This window comes from Triticum dicoccoides, unplaced genomic scaffold (genome assembly GCF_002162155.2).
Source record: "Triticum dicoccoides isolate Atlit2015 ecotype Zavitan unplaced genomic scaffold, WEW_v2.0 scaffold22290, whole genome shotgun sequence".
Lineage (NCBI taxonomy): Eukaryota > Viridiplantae > Streptophyta > Magnoliopsida > Poales > Poaceae > Triticum > Triticum dicoccoides.
In genome coordinates this window covers 173,460-186,472 of record NW_021242778.1, presented here as the reverse complement: position 1 = coordinate 186,472, position 13,013 = coordinate 173,460, and the positions used below count along the sequence as shown (strand labels likewise).

Here is a 13,013-nt window from a genome sequence, read left to right as displayed (position 1 = left end):
TTTTTGCCGTGACCCTCTCTAATCTTTTGCACATGCTATGCGGGTGAAATGACGATACCATGACAAGTTTCAACATTTTCAGGATTCATTTTGTAGTGATTTTCAATTTCACGGTCATTTAGCTCTCTAAACAATTAGGTAAATGACCGAAAAACAACAAATGATGTCAGAACATGTTGGAAATTGATGACGTCTCTTTGAATGCTGCATACTGAACACAAAAGAAGTCCGGAGTTCAAATAAATTATTAAAAATAAAAAAGAGGTGCAATGGTGGTTAATTTGCTTCAAGCCTTTCTTAATAGTGTAGACTGCACTGCACATTGCTCAGTGCAATCTATGCTATTCCGAAAGGCTTGAAGCTAATCAACATGCAGGTGAGCATTGCGCCTCTTCGTCATTATCTGTGCACTCACGGCTTATAAACCGCTCATACTGCCTCTCTCTTGGCGAGGTGGGACTAAAAATCAGCTTACTAAGAAACTCTAGTACTGGTTCATGGCATGAACCGGTACTGAAGGTCTTCGTGGGGGGCCCAGCCTGACCATAGCGTGACACAGCCTCATTAGTACCGGTTCTTGGCATGAACTGGTACTAAAGGTTGCCCACAAACCAGTACTAATGATGCCCGCCCGCCTAGCCGTTGGAACCGGCACTAATGGTCACATTAGTGCCGGCTCAAATTCAAACCGGCACTAATGTGCTTCACATTTGACCCTTTTTCTACTAGTGAGGTAAGTATTAGAGACTTTTCATTCCAACGTATAAGCATTTAATATCATTGTTTCATGCTCACATGTCATGCTTCCATTATTTAGATTATTCCTCCTTGGTGTTTTGGAAAGGATGATGATGGGCGAGTTTGGTGGATAGGTGGATCGGCGAGGATGCGGAGTTTGCTGCCAAGAGCAGCAAGGCCCGGGCTAACCGTGGAAAAGACGGGACGCACGGCCAAGGAAACAGGAACCACTGGGGCTTCAAGGCCATGAAGGTATATCTATATGCATTTTTGTTCTTATTTTTACCGTCATGTTCTTATGTATGGCTAACTTCTGTTTGACGTTGCAGGAGGACAAGTTGAAGAGGCCGCTCTCATACATTGAGTCGTGGAAGCTGGCCCGCAAGCGGAGTGATCGCAAGGCCGGCGAGAGCCAGTACTACAGCAAGACCGAGGAGCACCTCGAGTCTTACAAGGAGCAGTTTGAGAAATTGCATCCAGATGCTCCCAACCCATCCAGTCTCAGATCGACGACACGGCGGTGGTGGCCATCCAGCCGAAGTTACATGGTCGCTACACGTGTATCGATTCCTTGATCACTCATTCTGTCTCCTACACACGGCTTCGGGCTACCAATCCGAGCCCGTGAGAGAGTACGGGGCGTTCACAGCCTCTCATAGCCTGCCAGCATGCTATAAGTATTCCCCCCTTATCTTCTTTCTTTTTCACTTTCTCCCTTTATTTTCAGCATTGCCCACTTACAAACAACCTAAATTTTGTAGGCATATAAGGACTTTGTCGAGCACTGGAATCTCAAGGTGCGGGAGTACTTGAAACGAGTAAAGGTAAACGATGAGTACAACCGTCAGTTGATGATGGTTAGTTTTGCCCACTTAGAACCAAGCTAAATTTTGCACTTTTATTTCTTCTTACCTTCGTGTTTGCTTGGTTAACTAACATACAGGCTATGTTGTCGTCTTGGAGTAACCGTGCGGAGCCACCATCAGTCGGACCCGCACCACCACTTCCTGGAGATCCCCCACACGTTCCCACTTCGATAAATGGGTGGCACTAGGCAGTCCGGCTCCGGTTAGTACATTTGCCTAACTATTGACAAACTAGTTCTCGATCATTCAACACTATCATATCATATTTACCCTTACAATCTCTTCTCAAACATGTAGGGGACCGGTAGCTCGACTCCTGGTTCAGAGAGCCTAGTCACACCGATCTTGCAAGGTGGTCTTGGCGGTGGCGGTCATGGCGGTGGCTTTCTTGAGTTATGTGTTTCGATGATGATGATGTTGAGAATCTTTAGATGATGAACTTTAGTATCTTTAGATGATGAACTTTAGTATCTTTAAATGATGAACTTGAGTATCTCTATGATGATGATGATGATCATGAGTATCTCTATGATGATGATGATGATCATGAGTATCTCTATGATGATGATCTATAGATCTGTCTTATTTCTGTGTGTATGTGGATATTGTCATATTTTCTCGTTTTAAATGTTGTCAAATTGAATTGAAAAGGAGAAAGCAGAGCAAATATAAAAAAAGAACAGATCTATGTCGACGGATTTGCCGTCGGCATAGATATGCCCAGGAGCTACCAGAGGCTGCCACGTGGCGCGGGTATGCCGACGGAGCTGTCGGCATATTTCTGCTGCCAGGAGCGCCCAGCGGCTGCCACGTGGCGAGGATATGCCGACGGCTTTGCCGTCGGCATACCCGCGCCACGTGGCAGCCTCTAGTTCGCCAGCGTGTTTGACGGCGCCGTCGGTTGCCGTCAGGTGAGAATCATTGCCAACAGGTTTTCTATGCCGACGGTCTGACACAACTACGCTGACGTGATCTACGCCAACGAAGATATGCCGACGGTGGCCGTCGGCATAGACCTAAGCCGATGGCAAGAGGCCTATGCCGACGACCTGTGGCTGTCGGCTTAGAGGGGCAGTCTGATAGTGTCGGGAGAAAAGATGGAGGGGTTCAAGGCCGTAATGGGGGAGTACCTTGAGGAAGAACTCCGATGGGGGAAGTTGATGCCTCGGTCGATGTGCGCCCCCATCACCGGTGCCTAATAGCATCTCCTACAGTGACTGTAAAAACGTGTGTGGTAAAAGTGAGTTTTAGATGCGCGAGGCGGTTTCGCGCGGTTCAGCGGATGCAGGAAACTCAGGCGCGCGGGAAAGGATCATGCGCGCGGGAAAAAGTGGTCTGGCGCGCGCTAGTTTTGGCACGCGGTGTCCGGCGTGCATTATAAAAATTCAATGCCTCCACACGTCCTCCCACCGCTCTGTACCTCGCTGCCGCTCTCTCTCCGCTCTCTCGTCTTGCCGTCGTCGTGCCGTAGGGGAGCTTCGGGCTAGCGCGGCGTCCGCGCGCACCCCTCCCGCGCCTTCTCTGCCTAGATCGGGTCCGGCGAGATGCGTCTAGGCCTCGGCACTTTCGACACCGCCCACGAGGCCGCCCGCGCGTACGACGCAGCGGCGTGGCGCCTCCGGCGGCCTCATCGGGAGAAAAATTTCCCCGACGTGCCGACGCGGGAGCGGGCGCAGGAACTCGTGCCTCCCCCGCAACTTGTCATCGACGAGGATCGTCGCAACAACCGGAGGTGGTAGCGCCGTCTCGGCAGCGCCGAGATGGACGAGGAAGCCATGGCGTTGTGGCGCTAACGCTTCCCGCATGACATCATCAACAAGCGCGAGTTCTACGCGCAAAGAAGGGAGGAGAGGAGGACGGAGCGAGCCGCCTATCGCGAGGACAAGCGTACGCGGAAAGCGGCCGCTCAATTCAACATCGACCTAGGAGCATCATCGACCTGGGACTCCGACGACGATCGGTATATTGACATTTGCATTGAGACGTGGGAGGAGGACATCATTGAGTCGGAGTCGGAGTTGGATGAGGAGGACGACAAGGAGTAGCTGAACTATCTTTTTTTATCAATCTATGCTAAACTGTCTATGCTATGAACTATCTATTTATCATTTTTATTTATCTATCTATGCCTAAGTATCGAGTCGGAGTCAAATGTGTATCGAGTCGGAGTAGAAGAAGAAGACGACAAGTAGTGAAAAATATAACGGTCTCCCGGAGCGACACGCATGCAATTTTTTGCAGCGGCCGTTGAAGCCAGCGCTCCGCAGTGCTCTAAAACTGACGATTTCGATACTGTACATACTTTTTTAGCGCGCGGCACATTGCAGGTGTGTTGAAGATACTCTAACATAAATAACTCTCATTTTGAGATGATGCCTATCATCAATTTCTTCATGTTTCTTATCTAGTGCGAACCTAATAGCATCTCCAGCCATTTGCCCCCCAAGAGGCGTTCAAAATCGCCGCTTGGGGGCGAGCCGGCGCTGAATTCGGCTCGGGTGCGAGTGCGTTCCCAGCCGCCGTCCCCCAGTTTCGACGCTTTCAGCCCATTTTCGGCGCTGGATTGGCCCATTTTTCGGCGCAAAACGGCCCACGCTCGTCGTGTTTCGGTGCCCATTCAAATAAAATCATCATAGAAGGAATCTAGGCGCGCAAATAAAATCATCATAGAAAATCAAATAGTTCACCACATAGTTCTACAAATGATATAGTTCAAAGAAATGATAAACACTTATATTTCATTGCACGTCGAGCTAGGCGTTGCCCTTGAGCCTCCATAGATGCTCCACGAGATCCTGCTGCAGCTGATGATGCACGTGTGGGTCTCGGATCTCCCAACGCATGTTGAGGAAGGTCGTCCATGTTGCAGGGAGCTGGTGATTCACTTCGGCAAGAGGACCCTGCCTGTAATATGGTTCAGTGTCAAACACTGGCTCTTCCTGCTCTCTCTCAATGATCATGTTGTGCAAAATGACACAAAAAGTCATAATCTCCCACATTTGATCTTTCAACCAAGTCTTAGCGGGGTACCAGGCAACAGCAAATTGAGATTGGAGCACACCAAATGCTCGCTCAACATCCTTCCTGCAAGCCTCCTGAACCTTCGAAAAGTGGGAGTTCTTGCCTCATGGCACATGGCTTGAGATAGTCTTCACAAATGTTGACCATCTCGGATAGATGCCATCTGCTAGGTAGTACCCAGGGCCGGTCCTGAGATTTTAGGGGCCCGGGGCGAAACCAAAAGTCGGGGCCCCTTACATAAAATTATAGGAATATATATATATATATATATATATATATATATATATCATCGCTTAAATGCCCCCAAAAGCGACAATCTTATCAAATAGTAATGTATACATATTACCTTTCAACCATTTCTAATAATCATTCATAAAATTCACTTATGATGGGGTCCATAGATCCTTCTTATAGTTCTTATTTCTTTTTTTCTCTTCTCACCGAATCCATATATTCTAGTCGACATAATAATACGCACTTCTAAAAACCAAAAATTAAATTACGCCAAAGCTTGAACACTGCAAGCTATGTATCATGCATGTGAATATAAATAAATTACTCAATTAGCAATATAGGCATAGGAAGTAGATAGTCTGATGTTATCTAGGATTGATTGGATCAGCGTTGATCACCTGATCAGGCAATTGCGATGATGTGATTTAGACTGACGTGAGATTGGAGGCGCTTGACAATTTGCATCAATATGTGTGCGTCCATCACGTGGAGACCGGAGAGCGGCGTAGTTCGTCGGGGCGCAGCTTGTGACCTGCGTCTGCAACGTCAGATGTCCGGCTGCCACAATGGCCGTCGTCAGATAGACATCACATTTGAAATCCGGCATCAACGTTGCTCCCCCATCCATCCCCACCGCCGGCTTGCCGCGAGAGGAAGGGAAACAAGGAACGACGGTTGCCTCCGGTTTGTTCGGTTCGGCCATGAGGATGCGAGATCGAGGAATAGATTTTTTTTGGAATAGATCAAGGAATAGATTTTTTTTGGAATAGATCAAGGAATAGATGAATAGGAAACATCATCGCGATTAGAAGGAAATCCGAGCAAGGGCAACGCGTACAGGCTACAGATCGATTGACGAGAAATCAGCGGCTCTGTGGGCTAACTTTCTGCTGCATCGGAGGAGGACGCGTACAGGCCTTGTGAGCATGCGCTGCCCCTGCATCCCTGGGCCTTGCCTACGTGCATACTACCTGGGTGGGCCCCCCTAGACTTCGGGGGCCCGGGGCGGCCGCCCCCTCTGCACCCCCTCAGGGCCGGCCCTGATAGTACCCCTTATTGTATTGGTGCCTATTGATCTCGAAGTTCACCGGAGGAGAATGGCCCTCAATGAGCTTGGCAAAAACAGGGGAGCACTGCAGCACGTTAATGTCATTGTGAGTTCCTGGCATACCAAAGAAAGCGTGCCAAATCCAGAGGTCCTGTGTGGCCACTGCCTCAAGTATCACACTGCAAGCTCCTTTAGCACCTTTGTACATCCCCTGCCAAGCAAACAGACAGTTCTTCCATGCCCAATGCATGTAGTCGATGCTTCCAAGCATTCCAGGAAATTCTCTTTCTGCATTCTGTGCCAGGATCCGAACAGTGTCTTCAGCATTGGGTGATCGCAAGTATCTCGGTCCAAACACTGCCACCACATCCCTGCAGAACTTGTAGGTGCACTCAATGATCGTGGACTCGGCCATGCGCCCATAGTCGTCAAGTGAATCACCTGGAGCCTCCTATGCAAGCATTCTCATAGCCGTCGTGCACTTCTGGATTGAGGTGAATCCAAGTGTGCCGGTGCAATCCTTCTTGCACCTGAAGTAGTTTCGTACTCCCTGAGTTCATTCACAATCCTGAGGAAAAACTTTCGGCCCATCCGATAACGGCGCCAGAAAACTTTGTCGTCGTGCAGTGCAGCGTTGACGAAGTAGTCGGAGTAGAGCATGCAATAGCCTTCGAGTCGATGTCGGTTCTTTGCTTTCCGTCGTCCCGACGCCGAGCCCCCTCGTTGTGGCTTTGCATCGCTAGCAAGCAAGCCGGCCAGGGCGGCAAGGACCATGAGATGCTCTTCGTCCTGGGCGGCGGCATCGGCTTCCTCCTCGAGCAGCGCCGCGAGCTCCTCCTCGTCGTCGGAGTCCATCGCCGGGGCAGGCAAAACGCAGAACACCTAGCGGGCGTGGTTGCGCGTGGTGGGCGCAGAGTCGCCGGTGTGCGCCGGAGCGGCGAGCGAAACCCGGGGAAAGATGGTGGAGGGCGTCCGCGGGGAGAACCTTTCTCTTTTTCCGGCGAGGAATGGACAAGATAGCGGTTGGCGACGCTGGGATCGGCAAGGTGTCGGGGGAAGGCGCGGGGAAAGGGGGCGAATTAGTGCGACTTTTCGCCTGACAGTGGGGACTCGAGCGTTTTTCCCTTCCGCCGGTGCCCCCGAGCTCCCCCCAATGCGACGGGTTCGGCCTGGGCTCGCCGGATCAAAAAACGGGTCGAGCCTGCGGATTTCGGCGTTTTGGGGGTGCGACTGGGCCGTTTCGTCGCCGGCGCTAAAAAAGGCGGCCTAGGGGGCTTGTTGGGGGCGGCTGGAGATGTTCTAACACCCTGTCGTGGCCATGCAGAAGTGGGGCATCTAGGACCTGGGACCAGACCGATGGACCAGAGAACGGACGTTTGGTGATCGAGGTCACGGGAGCCCGGTTTTTTTGAGAAAATCGTAATTCAAACTTTTTCATTTCACAAAAATCTGAAAAAAATTGTGGAAGTAAACAGCGATGTTATGTGTATGTGTGTAAAATTTTAGAATGAAATACATTGAAATGCGACATGTACAAAAAAGACAAATTCATGCCCTGGAAGGATGAATAGTATCATGTGTTAAAAAGCCACAGATTTGTCTTTTTTGCACAGCCCTCATTTCAATGTATTTTTAACTGAAAATTTACAAACATGTGTGTTATGCCTTCATGTATATCTGTATTTTTTTCAGAATTTTTTGAAATGCAAAATTTGAATTTTGATGAAATTTGAATTTTGAATTTGGAGGCCTCATTGGAGCTCGGTCACCACAGGCAATTACCGGATGGACCATCACTATAAAAAACAAACTGTAATAGGAAAAAAAACTTGTGTTTTTATTGGAAAGTTGCTTGTCATTCACGGGGGCTAAGCGGACTTTTTTGGTTCTGATATTTTCCACGCATGAGCGATAATGTGTGCATGTACGAAAAATATATAGATGGCAAAAACTAAAGTCCTTTCAGTTTAATTCTGTGAGAGCTTTAAAATAACGTGTGCACAACTTAATGGTCTCACTTTACAGCAGAACATAAAGACACGTCTCTGGCTTCATCAACGCCACATGGCTTGGTGAGTATGGGCCCGTGGTCCTATTCGTCCTCACTCGCCATCAAAATACCCTGCAACATTATTCGTTGCAACCAAAAAATATCAATACATTAAATGTATTGACAAGTTCAACAAGTTGCAAAGATGATAAGGCAATTTTGTTTTCATAAAAAAACCTTTGGGAAACTATTTTTATCAACGAAATTGTTGTGCAGATAAAACTGCACACACCACGTGTAGACGACAGTCATATCCAACGGTTGACCAGTGCTGCTGCAGAGCATCACATGTGTGTGTTTTTTTTTGAGAAACACATGGTGTTAACTTAAGCGTCGTCCACAAATCATGTGTGCCGTGTCGTGTGTATAGCAGGGTTCTTTTATGTTTGCATATTTATAAATAAAAATTAGAACAGATTGGAATCCTCCACTAGTATACCAACCGACACCCATTCCAAATAGTACTTTCTTTAAAATACTTGTCTTCGAAATAAATGTATCTAGACTTCATTTTATCTAATTTTTAAAACAAGTATTTTCGGACGAATAAAGTATGAGATAAACTCACCGGATAGAGTCAACAAGCATTAAGTTTTCTACAGGCAACACTAAATTCAGAGCCACTCACCAATCTGATCTGATCGGACGGCCAAGAAAGAGTCACAGAAAACACACAATCCGTGTGCTGCCTTGCGCTGCCTCCTGATTGGGCGAGCTGTGGCCTCCGACAGCGGCACATGCACGCGGACAGCACGAATCTCTGTCACTCGTCTTAAACAGAAAGTAAAAGTATGCCTCACCGGTCCATCCTATTTCCCTTCCACTCCTCCTTCCCCGATCGAGTCATTCCATATATACTATTCTCTCCATTCTAAAATATAGTGTGCTCGTGTTTTCTATGATCCAATTTTAATCATGAATTTAACCAATAAGATCAATTGCGACGGGAGAAAAAATTATATAATTGAAAACTTCTTTTGAATACGAATTCACTGATATAATTTTTGCTCCCACCGTAATTGGTTTTGGTAGTTAAATTTATGGTTAAAGTTAAAGCATGTAAATAGAGGAAATACTATATCATGGAATGGAGGAAGTACTACGGAGTATATAATATAGCTAGCTGTGCCTAGCTTGACCATATTAGTACATAGAAGAAAGGACAGTTGCTCACCACGTGCGATCCAAACAACTAGAAAAAAAAAATCAAAAGGAAAGCACGTTCTTGGGTTGGGTTGAGATGGAGATGGGGAAGGAGACGGCGAGGGTGGTGGTGCTGGCCGTGAACGGCGTGCGGCGCGAGGCGGCGGGGGCGGACGTCCACCCGTCCATGACGCTGCTGGAGTTCCTCCGCACCAAGACGCCCGTCCGGGGGCCAAAGATCAGCTGCGGCGAAGGTGAGTTGCTCCATGCATCCATCTCCAAGAGCTTGCTTAGCTTAACCTTTTTTTTTGCGGGGGAGCTTAGCTTAACTCACTAGTTAGTTTATTTATCGGTCGACCCGAGGATGTGAGCTGAATATATGCGTCGTCTTCGATTTCTGCTAGTGCTTGATTTCATGACCTGGTTTCTTTGATTCAGTTTTTTGCAGTATTTTTTAAAAATAACTTTCGATCTATTCATCAACTGTCAAGATAGCATTAGTTGACTGACCGTGCGTCGTCACGAGACACCATATCCTACCAACAAGACAAATGTTGCTCCTCCTTCAACCTATTTTATCTCAAACCAATCCTTTGCTCTAGCTTCAATGCCGTCACTCTACTTCACTCCAGAAAACTCCAATATGGCAATGATATGTTAGCGTGTACGATGTGTGTTATTTTTGCTTTTTGTACGGATAGCTAATGCTCATGTGTTGGTGTATGTTTCTATGAAAGTTCATATTTTCGATTAACTAGACCATTCAAACGACAGGTTCATGTATTTCCAAACCTGAATTTATTGTGGTAACTCACTCATCAAAGGGAGTGAAGCAAAAGAATACTCAGTTGGGAAGATGAAAACTAAAAGATGGATACAGTCGTTCTAGAATCTGATAATAATATAAGAACCGAACATAATTTGGTCGATGTATGCTTGCCCACTAAACATAATTTGAACCATAAAGAGACATGTAAAAAATAAACTAAGTGCATATTAGTTGCTAGATTGTTTATATACAACCTAGAGTGAAGTTTTCCAGCCCTGTATTGCGAAATGCCTTTCCCTTCAGAATTTAAATTCGTTCACAAAGTTCTATGTCTTGCTCCCACTCAACTCCCTTCCTAGGAATCACCATGTCCATTTCCCCACACCTAAGTGCCACCTGAAATACAAGAAGATAAAATATGATGACAATCTTTCTCATGCTGGGCTACTTCTCTGTCTCATCCTCATCTGTGCGCTTGCAATAGCTTCCTTTTTATGTATGCATTTCTTCCTAGTCTAGTGAATAGTTGGGAGCTCTTGTTGTTTCCTGCAAGAAATGCTTACATGTGAAGGGCACGCCTTAAATCAAGGAGGACATGTGACAATCGCAACATCCCTGCAACCCACACTAATTAATGTGGATAATTGTGCAATTGAATTTGTTCTGGGCTTCACATCAACCAATGTCTCGGCAGGGGTGAAGGGAATGGGAAAAGTTTAATGTAAACGAAACACAACTCAGAATGAAAAATCAACAACCACCCCATGAATCTAGCTTTGAATTCACCTTATTAGCGCTATCACTTTGTCATTTCTGTTTATGGGGCTCAAGAAGTTTTAAGACCAGGGATACTCCGCTCAAAGAACATCTCAAGTATATGTATATACAAGAACTACATCATGCTATATTATTGTTCCCCAAAAAGAATAAGGAATAAAGTAATAAAAAAGCTAAGCTTAGATTCATGGCTCCAACTTTATCCAGAACATCTCAAGTATATGTATATACAAGAACTACATGCCATCATATGTGGTACTATATAGAAAAATGACCTTCAGTCTCAAGTAGTATGAGCTAGCAACTCCGTCTTTCCCTCTCTCTAGTTCTAAACACTAGTGCAGAACCGGGCTATAGCACCGGTTCGTAAGGCCTTTTAGTGCCGGTTCGGTAACCGGCACTAAAGTGTGGGGACTAAAGGTCCCCCTCCCTTTAGTACCGGTTCCGCACGAATCGACGTTAAAGGGCAACCACGTGGCACGAGTCAGCTCCGGCGGCGTGTAGGACATTAGTACCGGTTGGTAACACCAACCGATACTAAATGTTCGGGTGTGTTTTGATTTTATTTTTTATTTTTACTTTAATTTTGTGTTTTCAATTTAATTTAGTGATTGTTTTACATTATAATGAGTTGTTAAGTCATTAGGTGAAAGTACCGCAGATTAGTTTGACTGGATGCATGTGGATCCTAGCTAAGTCATCAAGTATATGCCATATCCATATTATACTTGATCACCTAATTAAGTGACTGATGTAATATGAATATGGCATATACTTGATCACTTAGTTAGAATCCATCCAGTTGAAACTAATCTGCGTTCTCTTTCATAAATGATATAATAACTCATCATCATCATATTAATATAAAAACTCTTGCATCATATATATCATCACAAACAACAGTTTTCATAGCTAGCTAAAAATCATTATATATAGTCGTCTCATTACCACTACTTAATCATCATATAGTCATTACTGTTATCTAATCATCACCAACACTAGCTTAAAGAAGAAACATTCATTATAATGATATTATAAGCGTTCATAACACCACAAAAGCAAATCACATTTTAAGATTAAGTTCAGGACGAAGAACACGGACATGAGAGGACAAGTACTAAGAGCATGAACTAGCTAATCACTCCTGCTGCTCTCTCTCAGGTAAAATAACATAGAACATGTATAGCTTTCCTGATTCATCATATTGGAGCATGCAGATGAACCTGTCTCCTAATCGTGGGTTGCGCTTCTGATTGCTGCCCCTAGTACTTTGCGATCGTTCACAATTTTGCTCCAGTCTTTTACTATTAAGCATTCCTCGCTATTATAAATCCTCAATGCACTAAATGAATTGTAGGATATCTTGGCTGTAAGCTAACAATATTCATGATACCTTTAGTCTCGATCCAATCAGGCACAACATTTATCGGGAGTCCCTGTTGAAGAACATCATATAGTAACATACTTAGCAAAATAAAGTTTAGCTTAAAAATAATAATGTATGCAAAAGAAGCACTGAGGAGAAATAGTAGAAATCTTACCATCTTTCCTAAATATATGTGACCGTACTTCAGTACGAACAATATTGGTCGCATATTTTGAGTACTAACATTTCTAAGTGCATTCAAAAAAATTGTCTTGACAGCAGCAAGATCCTCAAGCCATGAAACATAATGACTTGTCTCCTCGCAGTTTAGTTCAGCCCCGGGACAGTGGACGGTCCTGTCTATCAAACGCCGGACATGTTTGCTAAATTGGAAATAAGTTGTCAATAAAAATTACTTGTCAACTATTTTTGAATAAAAAATATCGAAGACATAAATATGGTTGAGAAACTCACATAATGGTAGAACTGGAGGCGTCTGCACATCGACCTAGATGTCTCTATTACCTTCAATATTATTTTCCGGACGAATATCAAAGGTGATAACCATATCATGCTCAAATGCATATAGTGCTTGTCAAGTTTTGCATTCAAAATAGATGTATGTGTCTGCATTGCATAGTATTTTTTTAATATTTAGCTAATTCATCTAACAATTGACATGACTATTTAACAACTTTTCTATCTGATTCATCTAACATTAATTAACATTCTAATATTCTTATCTACGTAATTCATCTAACATTAATCTAAACAACAGAAAAAAGAAAATAAGTAAAAAAATATGTGTGTTTGTGTGTGTGTGTGTCTGTATGTGTGTGTACGAGCGTTGGGCGACAGCCTACGGGCGCCGGCGCGAGATGGCGACGCGACGGGGACGGCGACGACTGGCGGCGGAGGCAACGACGCGATCGAGACGGCGACATAGTACGGGGCGGCGACGGGGGCGACGGGGACGACGGCGCGCGGCGGGGACGGCGACG

At 45.4% G+C, this 13,013-nt stretch overlaps 1 protein-coding gene across 1 annotated transcript in view; it reads left to right on the top strand.

The window, feature by feature from the left end:
* Positions 1-9,126: 9,126 nt before the first annotated feature.
* Positions 9,127-13,013, top strand: part of LOC119345299 (indole-3-acetaldehyde oxidase-like) — a 21,058-nt gene continuing 17,171 nt past the window's right edge. The window contains exon 1 of the mRNA XM_037615433.1: positions 9,127-9,354. Coding sequence (XP_037471330.1) covers positions 9,198-9,354 — 157 coding nt within the window. The 5' untranslated portion in view covers positions 9,127-9,197. The remainder of the gene's footprint in view (positions 9,355-13,013) is intronic.